This window comes from Felis catus, chromosome D3 (genome assembly GCF_018350175.1).
Source record: "Felis catus isolate Fca126 chromosome D3, F.catus_Fca126_mat1.0, whole genome shotgun sequence".
NCBI classification, from domain to species: Eukaryota; Metazoa; Chordata; class Mammalia; order Carnivora; family Felidae; genus Felis; species Felis catus.
The window spans coordinates 10,144,657-10,157,145 of record NC_058379.1 but is presented as its reverse complement, the minus strand read 5'-3'; the positions used below and the strand labels follow the sequence as shown (position 1 = coordinate 10,157,145).

Sequence of the window (12,489 nt, the reverse complement as noted above, 5' to 3'; positions counted from 1 at the left end):
AATCACTGAAAACTTTTTCCCACTTATATTTAATATTTGTGTCCAACCACTGACAATTCTGGGATGTGCAGCATGCTTATCACGAATAAGGAGAAGTTAGAGTTCACTCAATCCCTTAGTTCTTAATGAGAGTAAAGACAAACAGTAGAATTAATAAAATTAGTATTACAGGGCTGTCCTCAAGGATTATAAACACTTGAACTATTAGGTACTAAGGCCACACATCTCTATGCCTGGCCCCATCTTCCACCTGGTGTGGATGTAAATGGCAGAGTTTAGTCTACCAAAAAAAAAAAAAAAAAAAGGTAATGCAAATGCATCTGTACTACAGGAGGCAAATTACTATAACTCCATTTGAGTTAATCAACAAGGTGATTAATATCGTGGGTCCAGACAAGATGAGATGAAACAGATAAATGTCCAATCCTCCCTTGTATATAGTAGGCATTTGATGAATGGCTGTTGACCGAATTTGGGGGGGGGAGGATAAAATACATGGGGAAAAGGGGGATAGAGAAAAAGTCACATGGGAAGGAGAGAGGGAAGGAAGAGTGTCCCCCTTTTGCTCATTCTAACACCTGCACACCTGCCAGCCCCTGATGATCCCTTCTAACTGGCCATCTTCTGGCGTTATTATTTACTAAGGATCTCAGGTCATACGTGTTCTAGACAGGGACCACCCATCCCTTAGAAAGAGCTGAGAGCGTGTATGTGTGTGCACATATACACACACCACCACCACCACTTGTGAAAAAAGAGCCGCAAACCAGTGTCTAAAAACAAAATGCCTAAAACACATGAGACTGAGTGAGCCTCAAGAAACAAAAGACAGAATCCCTGCCTGCAGGAGAGTTTACAAACCCACACGATTTTCTGGGAAATCACACCAGAAATCTAACCCCCCCACACCCCCCGTTAGTGAACACATATTCTACAAAGCCTTCGCTCTCTGAGGCTAGGAACTTATTTATGTCAAGTGAGTTTAAAAAAAAAAAAAAAAAGAAATGCTGACGAACCAAAAAGAAAATACAATGATGCTGAATTTTTTGTTTTATCTATGCACCCTCTTCCCCCAGGGGTGTGGGGCAACAGTCAAGCAGGCCGATAATTTCAGGAACTTATTCTCAAGACTGCCATGCTAAGAAGAGTAAACTAGGGATCCAAAGTCTAATTTCAGTTTCTTGACTAAATATAAAGTGACACTGGGTATATCTTTTGTACCAGCTGCTCCAAAAAAAAAAAAAAAAAAAAAAAAAAAAAAAAAAATCATTATCTTTGTCCTTGGGGAGAAAGTTTATAGTTTGGTACTTCCTGCAGATTACAAGAATATTCCTCTTTTCTAATTAAATTTTAATATCCTGTAGGAAAAGGATAAGTCATGAAGAAAGGGCAGTCAATAGGGACCAGCATTCTAAGTAACAGAAGCTAGAAAAAAAGTTGTTAAGGCAGCTTTTTAATGGTAGTGGATCGTGGATAGCTCTGTCTTTATAATATCTTCTCATGGAATTTCACTGGTCAGCATCATGGCTCTGATGACAAGGCAATAAAAGCAAACTGCCTCCAAGTCTTTCTACAAATGGTTGCTACCCTAGTTCAAAGCCTCTCTCTCACTCGTCTGCTCTCCCTGAGTCCACTCGTGTCTCCTACAACCCTTCCTTCACGCTAGCCAGAAGGATATTTTTAAACCGACCAGCTCATGCCACTCCCCTGATCACATCCTTCTATGGCTTTGCACTGCTCTTAAAATACAATCCAAACTCCTCTCCATGGTCCACATGACATTTGAAGACTTTACAAGTTCCTATGTGGTCCAGTCCCCACCTACCTCCCCAGGCTCCCTTTTGCTCTTAAAGTGCTCCAAGAACTTCCCCACCTCAACACTTGCATACTTGCTGTTTCCCAATGCCCAAATACCCACCCGGGGCCTAGCACAGCGCCTGGAACATAGTCATCTCACAATAGTTCTTGAGCGAGTGGATCAACATTTCAATAGAATGGTTCGATGGGATGATAAAGACTGGAATCTAGAATGCATTATCTTTACAATAAACATATTATATGTCTGTATGTGTGTGTGTGTGTATTTGCACATATATATGTATGTATTTAGTATAGGCAGACCTACAGCATATATATATATGTATATATCAGCATACGAGAACATATGTATTCTAAACAGAATATTCTATACGAATAAATTTCTATTTCAGTTTAATACTAGCTTTAGCAAACCCATTTGACATCGGCACACAAGTCTGTCTACCTCTCTGAATTCAATGCTCCTTGCAAACATGAATAGTACCATCCACATTTCAGCGTTGTCAAGGACCGCAGCACACGCGAGTTTACGAAACGCACACAACGCTCCAAAACTCAGTCGTGAACCGAGCTGCAATTTAGGGCGTTTGAATCCAGTTAGGGGTCTTAAAGCCTTGGCTGCAGTACACAACTCCTACAGAGCATCAGTATTTGCCTTTCCTTAAAGGTAAGGCAGTCTTTGCCTTGCCTCAGAAACGTCAGCACTGGATGGCAAGTGCTGTCCGAGTCCCAAAGGGAAAGAGGAATAACCACAGTATCCTATTGTTCGGCGGCTGCCTAACAAAGTCCACTAAGGCCCGCTAGTAACAATCACAAGCATGAGCTGGCTCTGCTTTTTCAGGATCTTGTGCGACTCTCCAACAGGCTCCACACTGACCATGTACAAGAAGGGTAAGTAATCTTAGCGGTGGCCCCTGCATTTGAGCAGCTCTGGTCAAAACCCTGAGCTTACACAGGGACACAACACTAATAAAGACATCCCAGTCGCAATTGGAAAGGCACAGAACTGTCATTTTTCAGCAAGGCAAGTTTATTTACTCCCACGGGAGATAAACAAACATGGCCACCAGGGAGAGCCTGGGACAAAATGTACTTGACCTGCAACAGATAAACCAAAAGCCTGGAGTATGAGAAGGAGCTACATTTTCTGCTCCTATGTAGCTCCTCTCGGCTCAAGTCATTGTACACTATCTTTCAGAAAAACGAAAAAGCAAATGTAAACGATGTGCCATATGCTGAAAGAGGGCTTGGAGAATACAGACAGTTTTGTCAGCTGAACAAGGCAGAAATCAGGCACACAAGCAACCTTGAAAGCTAAATTCGGTACTACGACCACTAAATTATGGGGGGAGGAGGGAGTCATTTCATTATTCACTGCCTTCATTTCCCTACCTGTGATGTTGAGAAATATCAGTATACTGAATATACTTACATTTTAATTACCGAATGTATACAAAATCTAAATCCTAAACACACCGCAAAGAATTATTTTGATTTAAATTAAGCAAGCAAAACAAAATCGAGAATAGTATTGGTCATTCAGAAATCAACTCATACGATCATCGCCTCAGAAAGATCATTCCTAACTAAACTCATCAAACTAACTACATTATCCCCCTTTGTTGTTTTTGATTCCTCCCGGCAGTTTTTACTACCCGAAATTGTGATATTCATTCATATGTTTCTTTTCTCTCTCTCGACCAAAAGAATAGCATCTTTGCCAGTCTTCCGGCTTTATCTGGCCTGGTTCAATAACTACTTGTTGACTGAATTAATACTGAGGTTAAAAATAATTTGAAAAAGAACAACAAAGCTGGAAGACTAACGCTGATTTCAAACCTTGTAATAAAACCACAATAGTCAAGACTATGTGGTTATTGGCATAAGGACAGACGACGAGATCAATAACATAGAATGGAGTCCAGAAACAGATCCACACATAAATGGACAACAGATTTTCAACAAAGGTGTGAATTCGAGAAAGACAGTCTTTTGAACAAATAGCACTAGAACCACTGGACATCCATACGCAAAATGTACACACACACACACACACACACACACACACACACACGTCTCCACACCTCACAATATACAAAAATTAACTCAAAGTGGATCATAGACCTAAAGCCTTTTAAAAAACATTTGAGGCCTTGGGTTAAGCAAAGCTTCCTCAGCATGATCCATTAAAAAAAATTGATAAACTGGACTTCATCAAAATTAAAAACCTCTGCTCTTCAAAAGAGACTGGTAAAAAATGAAAAGACAAGCCACAAACTAAAAGAAAGTGTTTCCAATTCTGATAAAGAACTTGCATCCAGAATAAAGAATTCTTTTTTTAATTTTTTTAATGTTTATTTATTTTTGAGAGAGAGAGAGAGAGAGAGAGAGAGAGAGAGAGACAGAGTGTGAGCAGGGGAGGGGCAGAGAGAGAGGGAAACACAGAATCTGAAACAGGCTCCAGGCTCTGAGCTGTCAGCACAGAGCCCGACGCGGGGCTCGAACTCATGGACTGTGAGATCATGACCTGAGCTGAAGTTGGACGCTCAACCGACTGAGCCACTCAGACACCCCAGAATAAAGAATTCTTGAATCTCAATTCAAAAAAACAACTAAATAAATATGGAGGAAAATAGTTGGGCCGATTAGACACGTCACCAAGGAAGATATACAGATGGCAAAAACAGCACATGAAAAGATGATCAACAGTATTAGTCATCAAGAAAAATACTAATTAGAACTACAATGAGATACCAGGATACACCCACTAAAATGGTTAAAATTTAAAAACTGACCATACCAAGTGTTGACAGAGATGTGGGGTAACTGTAACTCTCATATGCTACTGGTGGGAATGTAAACAGTTTAGCAATTTCTGAAAAAAGTGAATTATACATCTACTGTATGATCCAGCCATTCCCCCCACCCCAACAGGTATTTTGTTAAATACCTCTTGTACATTCACAGCAGCTTTGTTTGTGAGAGCCAAACTCCAGAACAACCCAAATGGTCCATCAACAGGTGGATGGATAAGCAAACAGTAAGACACCCACACAATGGAGTGTTACCGAGCAATAAAGAGAAATGAACTTTTGATGCATGCTACAACATGAATCTCCACATAATTATGCTGAGCATAAGAAACCAGACATAAAGTTCCATTTATATAAAATTCTAGGAAGTACAAACTAATGTGTCCTGACAGAAAGAAGAACAGCGGTCACTGGACAAGGAAGGGATTAAAAAGGACACAAGGAAACATCACAAGGGATGATGGATACGTTCATTACCCTCACTGTGGTGATGGTTTCAGGAGCGTATGCACATGTCAAAACATCAAATTGTACACTTAAATGTACGCAACTTATTGCGTGTCACTTATACCTTAATAAAGCTGGTTAAAAATAATAAAAGAGACCTACAGCCTGAAAAAATAATAAATAATTCCCAATCTGACTTTTTAGGTGGCACACGTTTCTTCTCGATAATAGATGGGGGCCAGAGAAAAGGAATGATCTCTCCACTTGCTGCTTTGGCTATAGCACTTCCCTGCTTCTACGCTAACAAGCTGGACAATGTAGGGTCTATTACCACCCGGCCCCTTCCCCACTCCCAACCCCCAGTCTTTTTGTCTCCTAAAGAAGCAGATCCTTACTTGTCTGGAAGAGCAGACACAAGGAACAAAAGGTTCAATGGCTATTTGACAGATTAAAGAATAGACAACTGTTTTATTTAAAAGCTCCCTAAAGAATTAGAACATTTGAGGCTATACACTGTTCTGTTGAAATGCAGTTACATATTACCCAGATCTGTAAGCACTTGCCAAGAGACCTGTCCAAGTCACTCACTTCCTAAGAGTTTATGGTTTTCTTTTCTCTCCCTCTTTTCCTTCCACGAATGAAAAATGTGCAGGTGTATTTCGAGAAGACATTCCTAATGTTTTGAAAGTTCTCTCATTCAAATAACCCCAACAGCTTGAGACAGTTTTCAAATGTCTAAGACAGTGATCATTACAAGACAATAAAGGAAAAGACCAAACAATGGGTCTTATGTGTGAATCGTAATAAAGAGTGGCAATACAAAATAAAAGGACCATTATCTGAAAACAGTAAGTCACACTACAGTTTACCAACAAAATAAGGCCCACAAATGATTAACAATAGTTACAAAATAATAATAGCAACATGCTGATTAATAGCAGAGATTCTGGCTCCACCACTTACTTATTGGTTGAGTGACCTCAGGCAAGTTGCCTAACTTCTGAAAATCAGTTTACTCATCTTTAAAACCAGGATAATAGTAATGATAATAATAAGAGAAATAATTCCTCTTCTCATAGGGTTATAGTGAGGATTAAATGTATTTGGTTTACAGTAACAACTAAATAAATGTTAGCTATTAGTCGTATTATTACTCTGAACTTTCAAAGGATCTCATTAATTCACTAATCCTCCTGACTCTTAGGTGCAAATCCTGTCATTTACTAGCATGTAACTTCTAAGCCTCAGTTTCCACACCCGTAAAACGGGAGGGATTAACGTTACCTGACTTTTAAGGTTGTGGTTAAGGATTAACTACAGATACAGCTCCCTTCCCTCCCATCTCCCAAAGCGAAGACCGCGGAGGAAGGAAATACTTCTAATAGCAGCAGATACAGTCAGTTTTTCCATTTCTGGCACGTGAGGCGTGGGGGAGAAAGGAGGTGCAAAGAGCCACAAAAAGAGGTCAAGTTCCTGAGTGAAGCCCCCAAACGCGCGCGAGAGGCAGTGACCCAGAGCGGCTCGACAGTCGGGGGCCTGGCCCCGCGCAACTCCCTCCTCTCCCCTCCCGCGTCCCGGGCCGAGGAGCCTCCCCAAGTGAGCGGGGTTATTTCGGAATCACCATGAGGCAATTCTCATGAGGCAATGGGTCAGGAATGCGGCGCTGAGCCGGGCCGCTGGCGTCCGCGGTTCCCCGGGCGGCTCTACCTGCCCCCGTCCTGACGGGCATCCCCAGGGCTGCGGGAGCCGGAACTCGGGGAGGCAGGAAATGAATGGGGACCCGAGAGGTGGGGGCACGGTGGCGCCGGGCCCCCCGGCCCAGGGAGGACTAGAAGTTGGGAGAGAGCCTGCCCCCACGACCCCCGGCGGGAGTCCGAACCCCGGCCGGGGCGCCCCCTCCCGGGCGGGGCTGATCGAAAGCGGCGGGGGCCGGGCCGAGGCCCGGGCCGGGCCCTCGGGGCTCCTCACCTCCGCGATGTCATGTTCCTCCCGCCCTCCGGCTCCGCGACGGACCCGCTCCTTACTCAGGTTCCGCTGGGCCCGGTCACATCGGGCTGGCCCGAGGGAGGCCCGCTCGGGACCGGACGGGGGGCAGAGCCAGCCGGCCGCGCGCAGACCCCCCTCCAGGCCTGGGGATCCCGGAGACTGTGCAGCCGCCCCCCAAACCCGGTTCGCTCCTCCTCCTCCTCCCCCGCCTATCGCCGCCGGCGCCGCCGTGACGTCACCCCGCGCGACGCCCGCCGCCACTTCCTGCTCCCAGGGCGCCCGGGACTGAGCAGCGGCTGGTAATAGGGGTTCATAGGCTCGATGGAGCCGCCGCGACTCATTTCCCGAAGCCCCTTCACCCTCCTTTGGACCTGGGCTGCAAGGTGCGCGTGGCGTCCTCACTGCGGGGCTCACTCCCACGAACCGGTTGCATCCGCTCCCACCGTGTCACTTCCCTGCACTGACTGCCAAACCGAGTTTCATTCATTTCGTTCCACAAATCGCCGCTCCACTTCTTAGCTGTGTAACCTTAGGAAAGTTGCTGAGCCTCAGTTGTTGAGTCTCTGAGCTTCACTTTTCTCCATTTCTTCATTTCTGTAAAGTGAAGGTAGTACTATAATTGTATTCTCTTCGTAGGATTATCGTGAAGATTAAATATGCAAAATGCTTAGGACTCACCCTGGCCTATTTAATAAGTGCTTTGTAATTGTTAGCTGGATTATCGTTGTAGTTAAACATTTGTTGAATATTTTCTGTCTGGGCGTCCATAGTTTTAAACTCTGGGGATACAGTGGTGAACTGGAAAGACGATCTCTGCTAAAATACTCAAGACAATACTGTACTTCCATCTTCCTTTCTTGTCTTTTCTCCATACCCCTTTATATTATCATTTTAAGTAGGATAGTTAGGTAAGTCTTCACTGAGGATGACAACTTGAGCAAAGATCTGATCCTGGAGCAGTCAGTGGGAATAATTCAGGCGAATAGCATTTCAAGCATAGGGAGAGGCAAGTGCAAAATCCCTGAGGCAACAGGCTGCCTCCTATATTCCAAAAACTATGAAAAGGTCTCTGGCTGGGGCACAGAAGGAGGTGCGAGGGGTGAAGAGGGAGCAGTAGGAGATGAGGTGAGAACAAGATAGAAATGATCTCGGGTGCTACAGGCTATTAAATGAACAGTAAAATGGAGAGTCGTTGAAAGATTTTTCAATAGAAAAGGACTATAATCCCCGTTTTAAAAATGAAAGTAAATAGGGGTGCCTGGGTGGCTCAGCTGGTTAAGCGTCTGACTTTGGCTCAGGTCATGATCTTGTGGTTTGTGGGTGTAAGCCCCATGGCGGGCTCTGTGCTGACAGCTCCGAGCCTGGAGCCTGCTTCAGATTCTGTGTCTCCCTCTCTCTTTGCCACTCCCCCACTCATGCTCTGTCTCTATCTGTCTCTCAAAAATGAATAAACTTAAAAAAAAGTAAAAGTAATAAAGTAAGGGTACTCTGTTAGAATCAGATCAAGAGGGCAAGTCTGGAAACAGACTAGTTCAGAATACTAACATACTGTAATATTCCAGGCTAGAGATGATGGTGGCTCAGACCAGAATGAGAGGGTAGAGCTTTTACCTGATGATGGCCCTTATGACTCATAAAAGGTCACAGATGTAGTAAGTGGCAGAGTCAGAATTCAAACCCACATCTACGTAGCTTCAAAATCTTCTTATTTCCTCACAATGTTCCCCTCCCCATTTCTATACAGAGAACTCTTTTATAGTGTTCTGACTGTTTCAGCCTTGGTGATATGGAAAAAAAAATCCTTATAAAATTTGTCTTAAATATACGTCAGTTTAATTTAGGTCATAGGCCTTCAACAAGCCGTTGTCCAACCTGTTTCTTTCCAGACCCCCTAAGTCCTGGCCTCCTAGATGACTCGAACAACACTCTAGCTGATCTCAGGCCTGCAGATTTGCTCTTTCCAACCCATCCTTTGGATAATAGCCCGAGTAATCTAAAATGCAAAACTAGTCACTCCCTACATTGGGTACCTCAATGGCTATTCACTGCTTCTAGGATGAAGTCACAAAAATTTTTAACAACCTACCTAGTCTGGTCCCTGCTTTTTTCACCAACCCTCCTTCCCACCGCTCTATGACCCAGGCTTGCTGAGTGACTTTTGGCTGTCCTCAATATACTATGTTCTTTCCCAGCTCACGGGGCCTTTAAACAATCTGCTCTCTCTTCCTAGAGGGTTCATTCTGGCCTCATTCCTCATTAACTCTAGTCTACTCCTCAGATCTCAGACTAGAAGTCATCTCCTCTGGGATGGGAAGACTTACCTGATTCTCCCAGTCCAGGTCAGATGGTCCCCAAGACACCTATCCTAGCTTAGAACTGAACACAGTCCACTATAAAGCTAAGATACAGTGTCATATGGGGGTTAAATTCTTGATTCCAAAGCTCAACCTTCCTGCCTGGGTGTCCGTAAGTAAGTCACTTGACTTCTCCGTGTCTCTGTTTCCTTCTCTGTAAAATGGAGGGAACAACATAGGTAGGTGGTGAAGCATTGAAGATTTGTTTTTTATAAAGTACTTAGTGCCAGTCAAATAAGTACTTGACAAATACGGTTATCATTTGTCTCTTTTCCAAAGTAAACTGTAAGCTCTTGGAATGCAGAAACCATTGCTTCCCCAGTCTTCCCTATATTCTGGACACCCTGCAGCTGGAATGATCTTTCAGGAATACAAATCTAATCATGTCATTCTGTGTTATGAGGGAGTTCAAAGACTTTAGCGCTAGGAATGAAAACTTTCCATTAGCACATCAGGCCCTTCTAAATATGAACCATGCCTACCTGTTCAGCTCCATTTACTCCCACTCCCTCACATAATCTGGCAGTTTCCAAAGGCCTCTTGCTGTTTCTTGCATCCTGTCTCCCTAAATTTAGTTCCTTCTGTCTGAAATACCCTTTAAACCCATCTCCATCTGGAAAACTAAGCATCAGACAAAATTCAACTCTCACTCAATCAGCTTCTCCAAGAAATATTCTTTGCACACTCCCCAAAACCACTTCCTGAGTATAAAATAGAGACCCCCCCCCTCCCCTATGGGGGCTGCTTATTCATCCCTCTATAGGCCCTTAACACAGTTTAACATCATCGTTGGTTGATTCTTCTGTCTCTTCCCCTGGACTGAGTTCCTTTTAGAACAAAGTCTTTGTCTTCTTCATCTTTATTTTATTTTATTTTTTTAAGTAGGCTCCATGCCCAATATGGGGCTTGAACTCCTAACCCTAAGATCAAGAGTTGCATGTTTCACAAAAACTGAGTGAGCCAGGAGTCCCCTTCTTCCTTTTGATATGCCCAGAGCCTATTACAGTGCCTGGCTTAGGACAGGCTTAAGAAATGTTCATTTAGGGGTGCCTGGGTGGCTCGGTCAGTTGAGCATCCGACTCTTGGTTTCGGCTCAAGTAATGATCTCATGGTTTCCCAGGTTCGGGCCCGCTTTGGGATTCTCTCTCTCCCTCCCTTTGCCCCTCCCCTACTTGTGCTCTGTCTCTCTCAAAATAAATAAATGAATTTTAAACGGAAAATTTAAATAGAAAAGAAATATTCACTTAGGAAAAATTAAAAAGAAATATCTGGGGCACCTGGCTGGCTCAGTCGGTTAAGTGTCTGACTTTTGCTCATGGTTTGTGAGTTTGAGCCCCGATCGGGCTCCACCCTGACAGTATGGAGCCTGCTTAGTATACTCTCTCTCTCCATCTCTCCCTCTCTTTCTGCCCCTCACCCCCTCGTGCTTTAACTCTCAAAAACAAATAAATAAACTTTAAAAAAAGAAAAGTACTCATTTAGAGATACTTTATTTCTTTCTCTTTTTTTAAAAAAATATCTTTTTTAATGTTTTTATGTATTTTTGAGACAGAGAGAGACCGAGCATGAGCAGGGGAGGGGCAGAGAGAGAGGGAGACACAGAATCCGAAGCAGGCTCCAGGCTCTGAGTTGTCCACATAGAGCCCCACGTGGGGCTCCAACTCATGAACTGTGAAATCATGACCTGAGCCGAAGTCAGACGACCAACCGACTGAGCCACCCAGGCGCCTCTATTTTTTTTTCAACTACAAAAGCAACACAAACTCCTTACAACAAGCCAAATAAAAATAGTTTTCCCTGCTCCTCAATGTATATATATTCCCTACTCCACCCCCACCAGTGTTAATAATTTGGTATTACACTTCCACTGTTCTCTATCCCTATACAAACACACACACATATATCCCACACCTACACTGACATACACAACATATAGGGATTTTTTTCTATTTTATTTTTTTTTAAGTTTTACTCATTTTGAGAGAGAGAGAGAGCATGAAAGCAGGGGAAGGGCAGAGAGAGAGAGGGAGAGAGAATTCCAAGCAGGCTCTGTACCGTCAGCTTGGAACCTGGTGCAGAGCTTGAACTCACGAGCCTCAAGCTCATGAACTGAGCCAAAGTCAGATGCTTAACTGACTGAGTCACCCAGGTGCCCCTATTTTTTAAAAATGTCTTTTAATGTTTATTTTTGAGAGATAGAAAGACAGACAGAGTGAGAGCAGAGAAGGAGCAGAGAGAGAGGGAGACACAGAATCTGAAGCAGGCTCCGGGCTTTGAGCTGTCAGCACAGAGCCCGACACGGGACTGGAACTCACAAACCATGAGACCATGATATGAGCCAAAGTCGGATGCTTAACCAACTGAGCCACCAATTTTTTAAATGAGTTCATAATATGTGTCTGTATTCATGGATTCATAATATGTATATCATATTAAGTATGTGAATATATATGCATATATAATCCCAAAGACATATCATAACTTTTTCTCTTAATATATCATGAATATCCCTAGACCAGCATAGTATTCAATACAATATAATCTGAGCCATATATGTAATATTAAAGACTATAGTATTCACATTTATTTTTTTTATTTAAAAAAAATTTTTTTAACATTTATTTATTTTTGAGACAGAGAGACAGAACATGGACGGGGGAGGGTCAGAGAGAGAGGGAGACACAGAATCCGAAGCAGGCTCCAGGCTCTGAGCCATCAGCCCAGAGCCCGACGCGGGGCTCGAACTCACGGACCGTGAGATCGTGACCTGAGCGGAAGTCGGACACTCAACCGACTGAGCCACCCAGGCGCCCCCTATAGTATTCACATTTAAAAAAGTAAAAGGAGGGGTGCCTGACTGGCTCAGTTGGTAGAGCATGTGATTCTTGATCGCAGGGTCATGAGTTCAGGCACCACCTTGGGTGTTGAGCCTACCTAAAAATATATAAGTAAATAAATAAAAAAAATTTAAAAAGTAAACACAGATGAAATCCATGCAAATGTTTAACTCAATGTCTCAAGATATTATCATTCAACATATAATCAATAAATATAAAACATTAATGAGTTAG

At 43.3% G+C, this 12,489-nt stretch overlaps 1 protein-coding gene across 2 annotated transcripts in view; it reads right to left on the bottom strand.

Annotated features, from left to right (window-relative positions):
* PTPN11 (protein tyrosine phosphatase non-receptor type 11) overlaps positions 1–7,273 on the bottom strand; it is a 79,882-nt gene extending 72,609 nt beyond the window's left edge. For both annotated transcript variants that reach the window (XM_023241436.2, XM_023241437.2), the window contains exon 1: positions 7,047–7,273. In XM_023241436.2, the coding sequence (XP_023097204.1) occupies positions 7,047–7,060 (14 nt within the window). In that variant the 5' untranslated portion in view covers positions 7,061–7,273. The remainder of the gene's footprint in view (positions 1–7,046) is intronic.
* Positions 7,274–12,489: the final 5,216 nt, after the last annotated feature.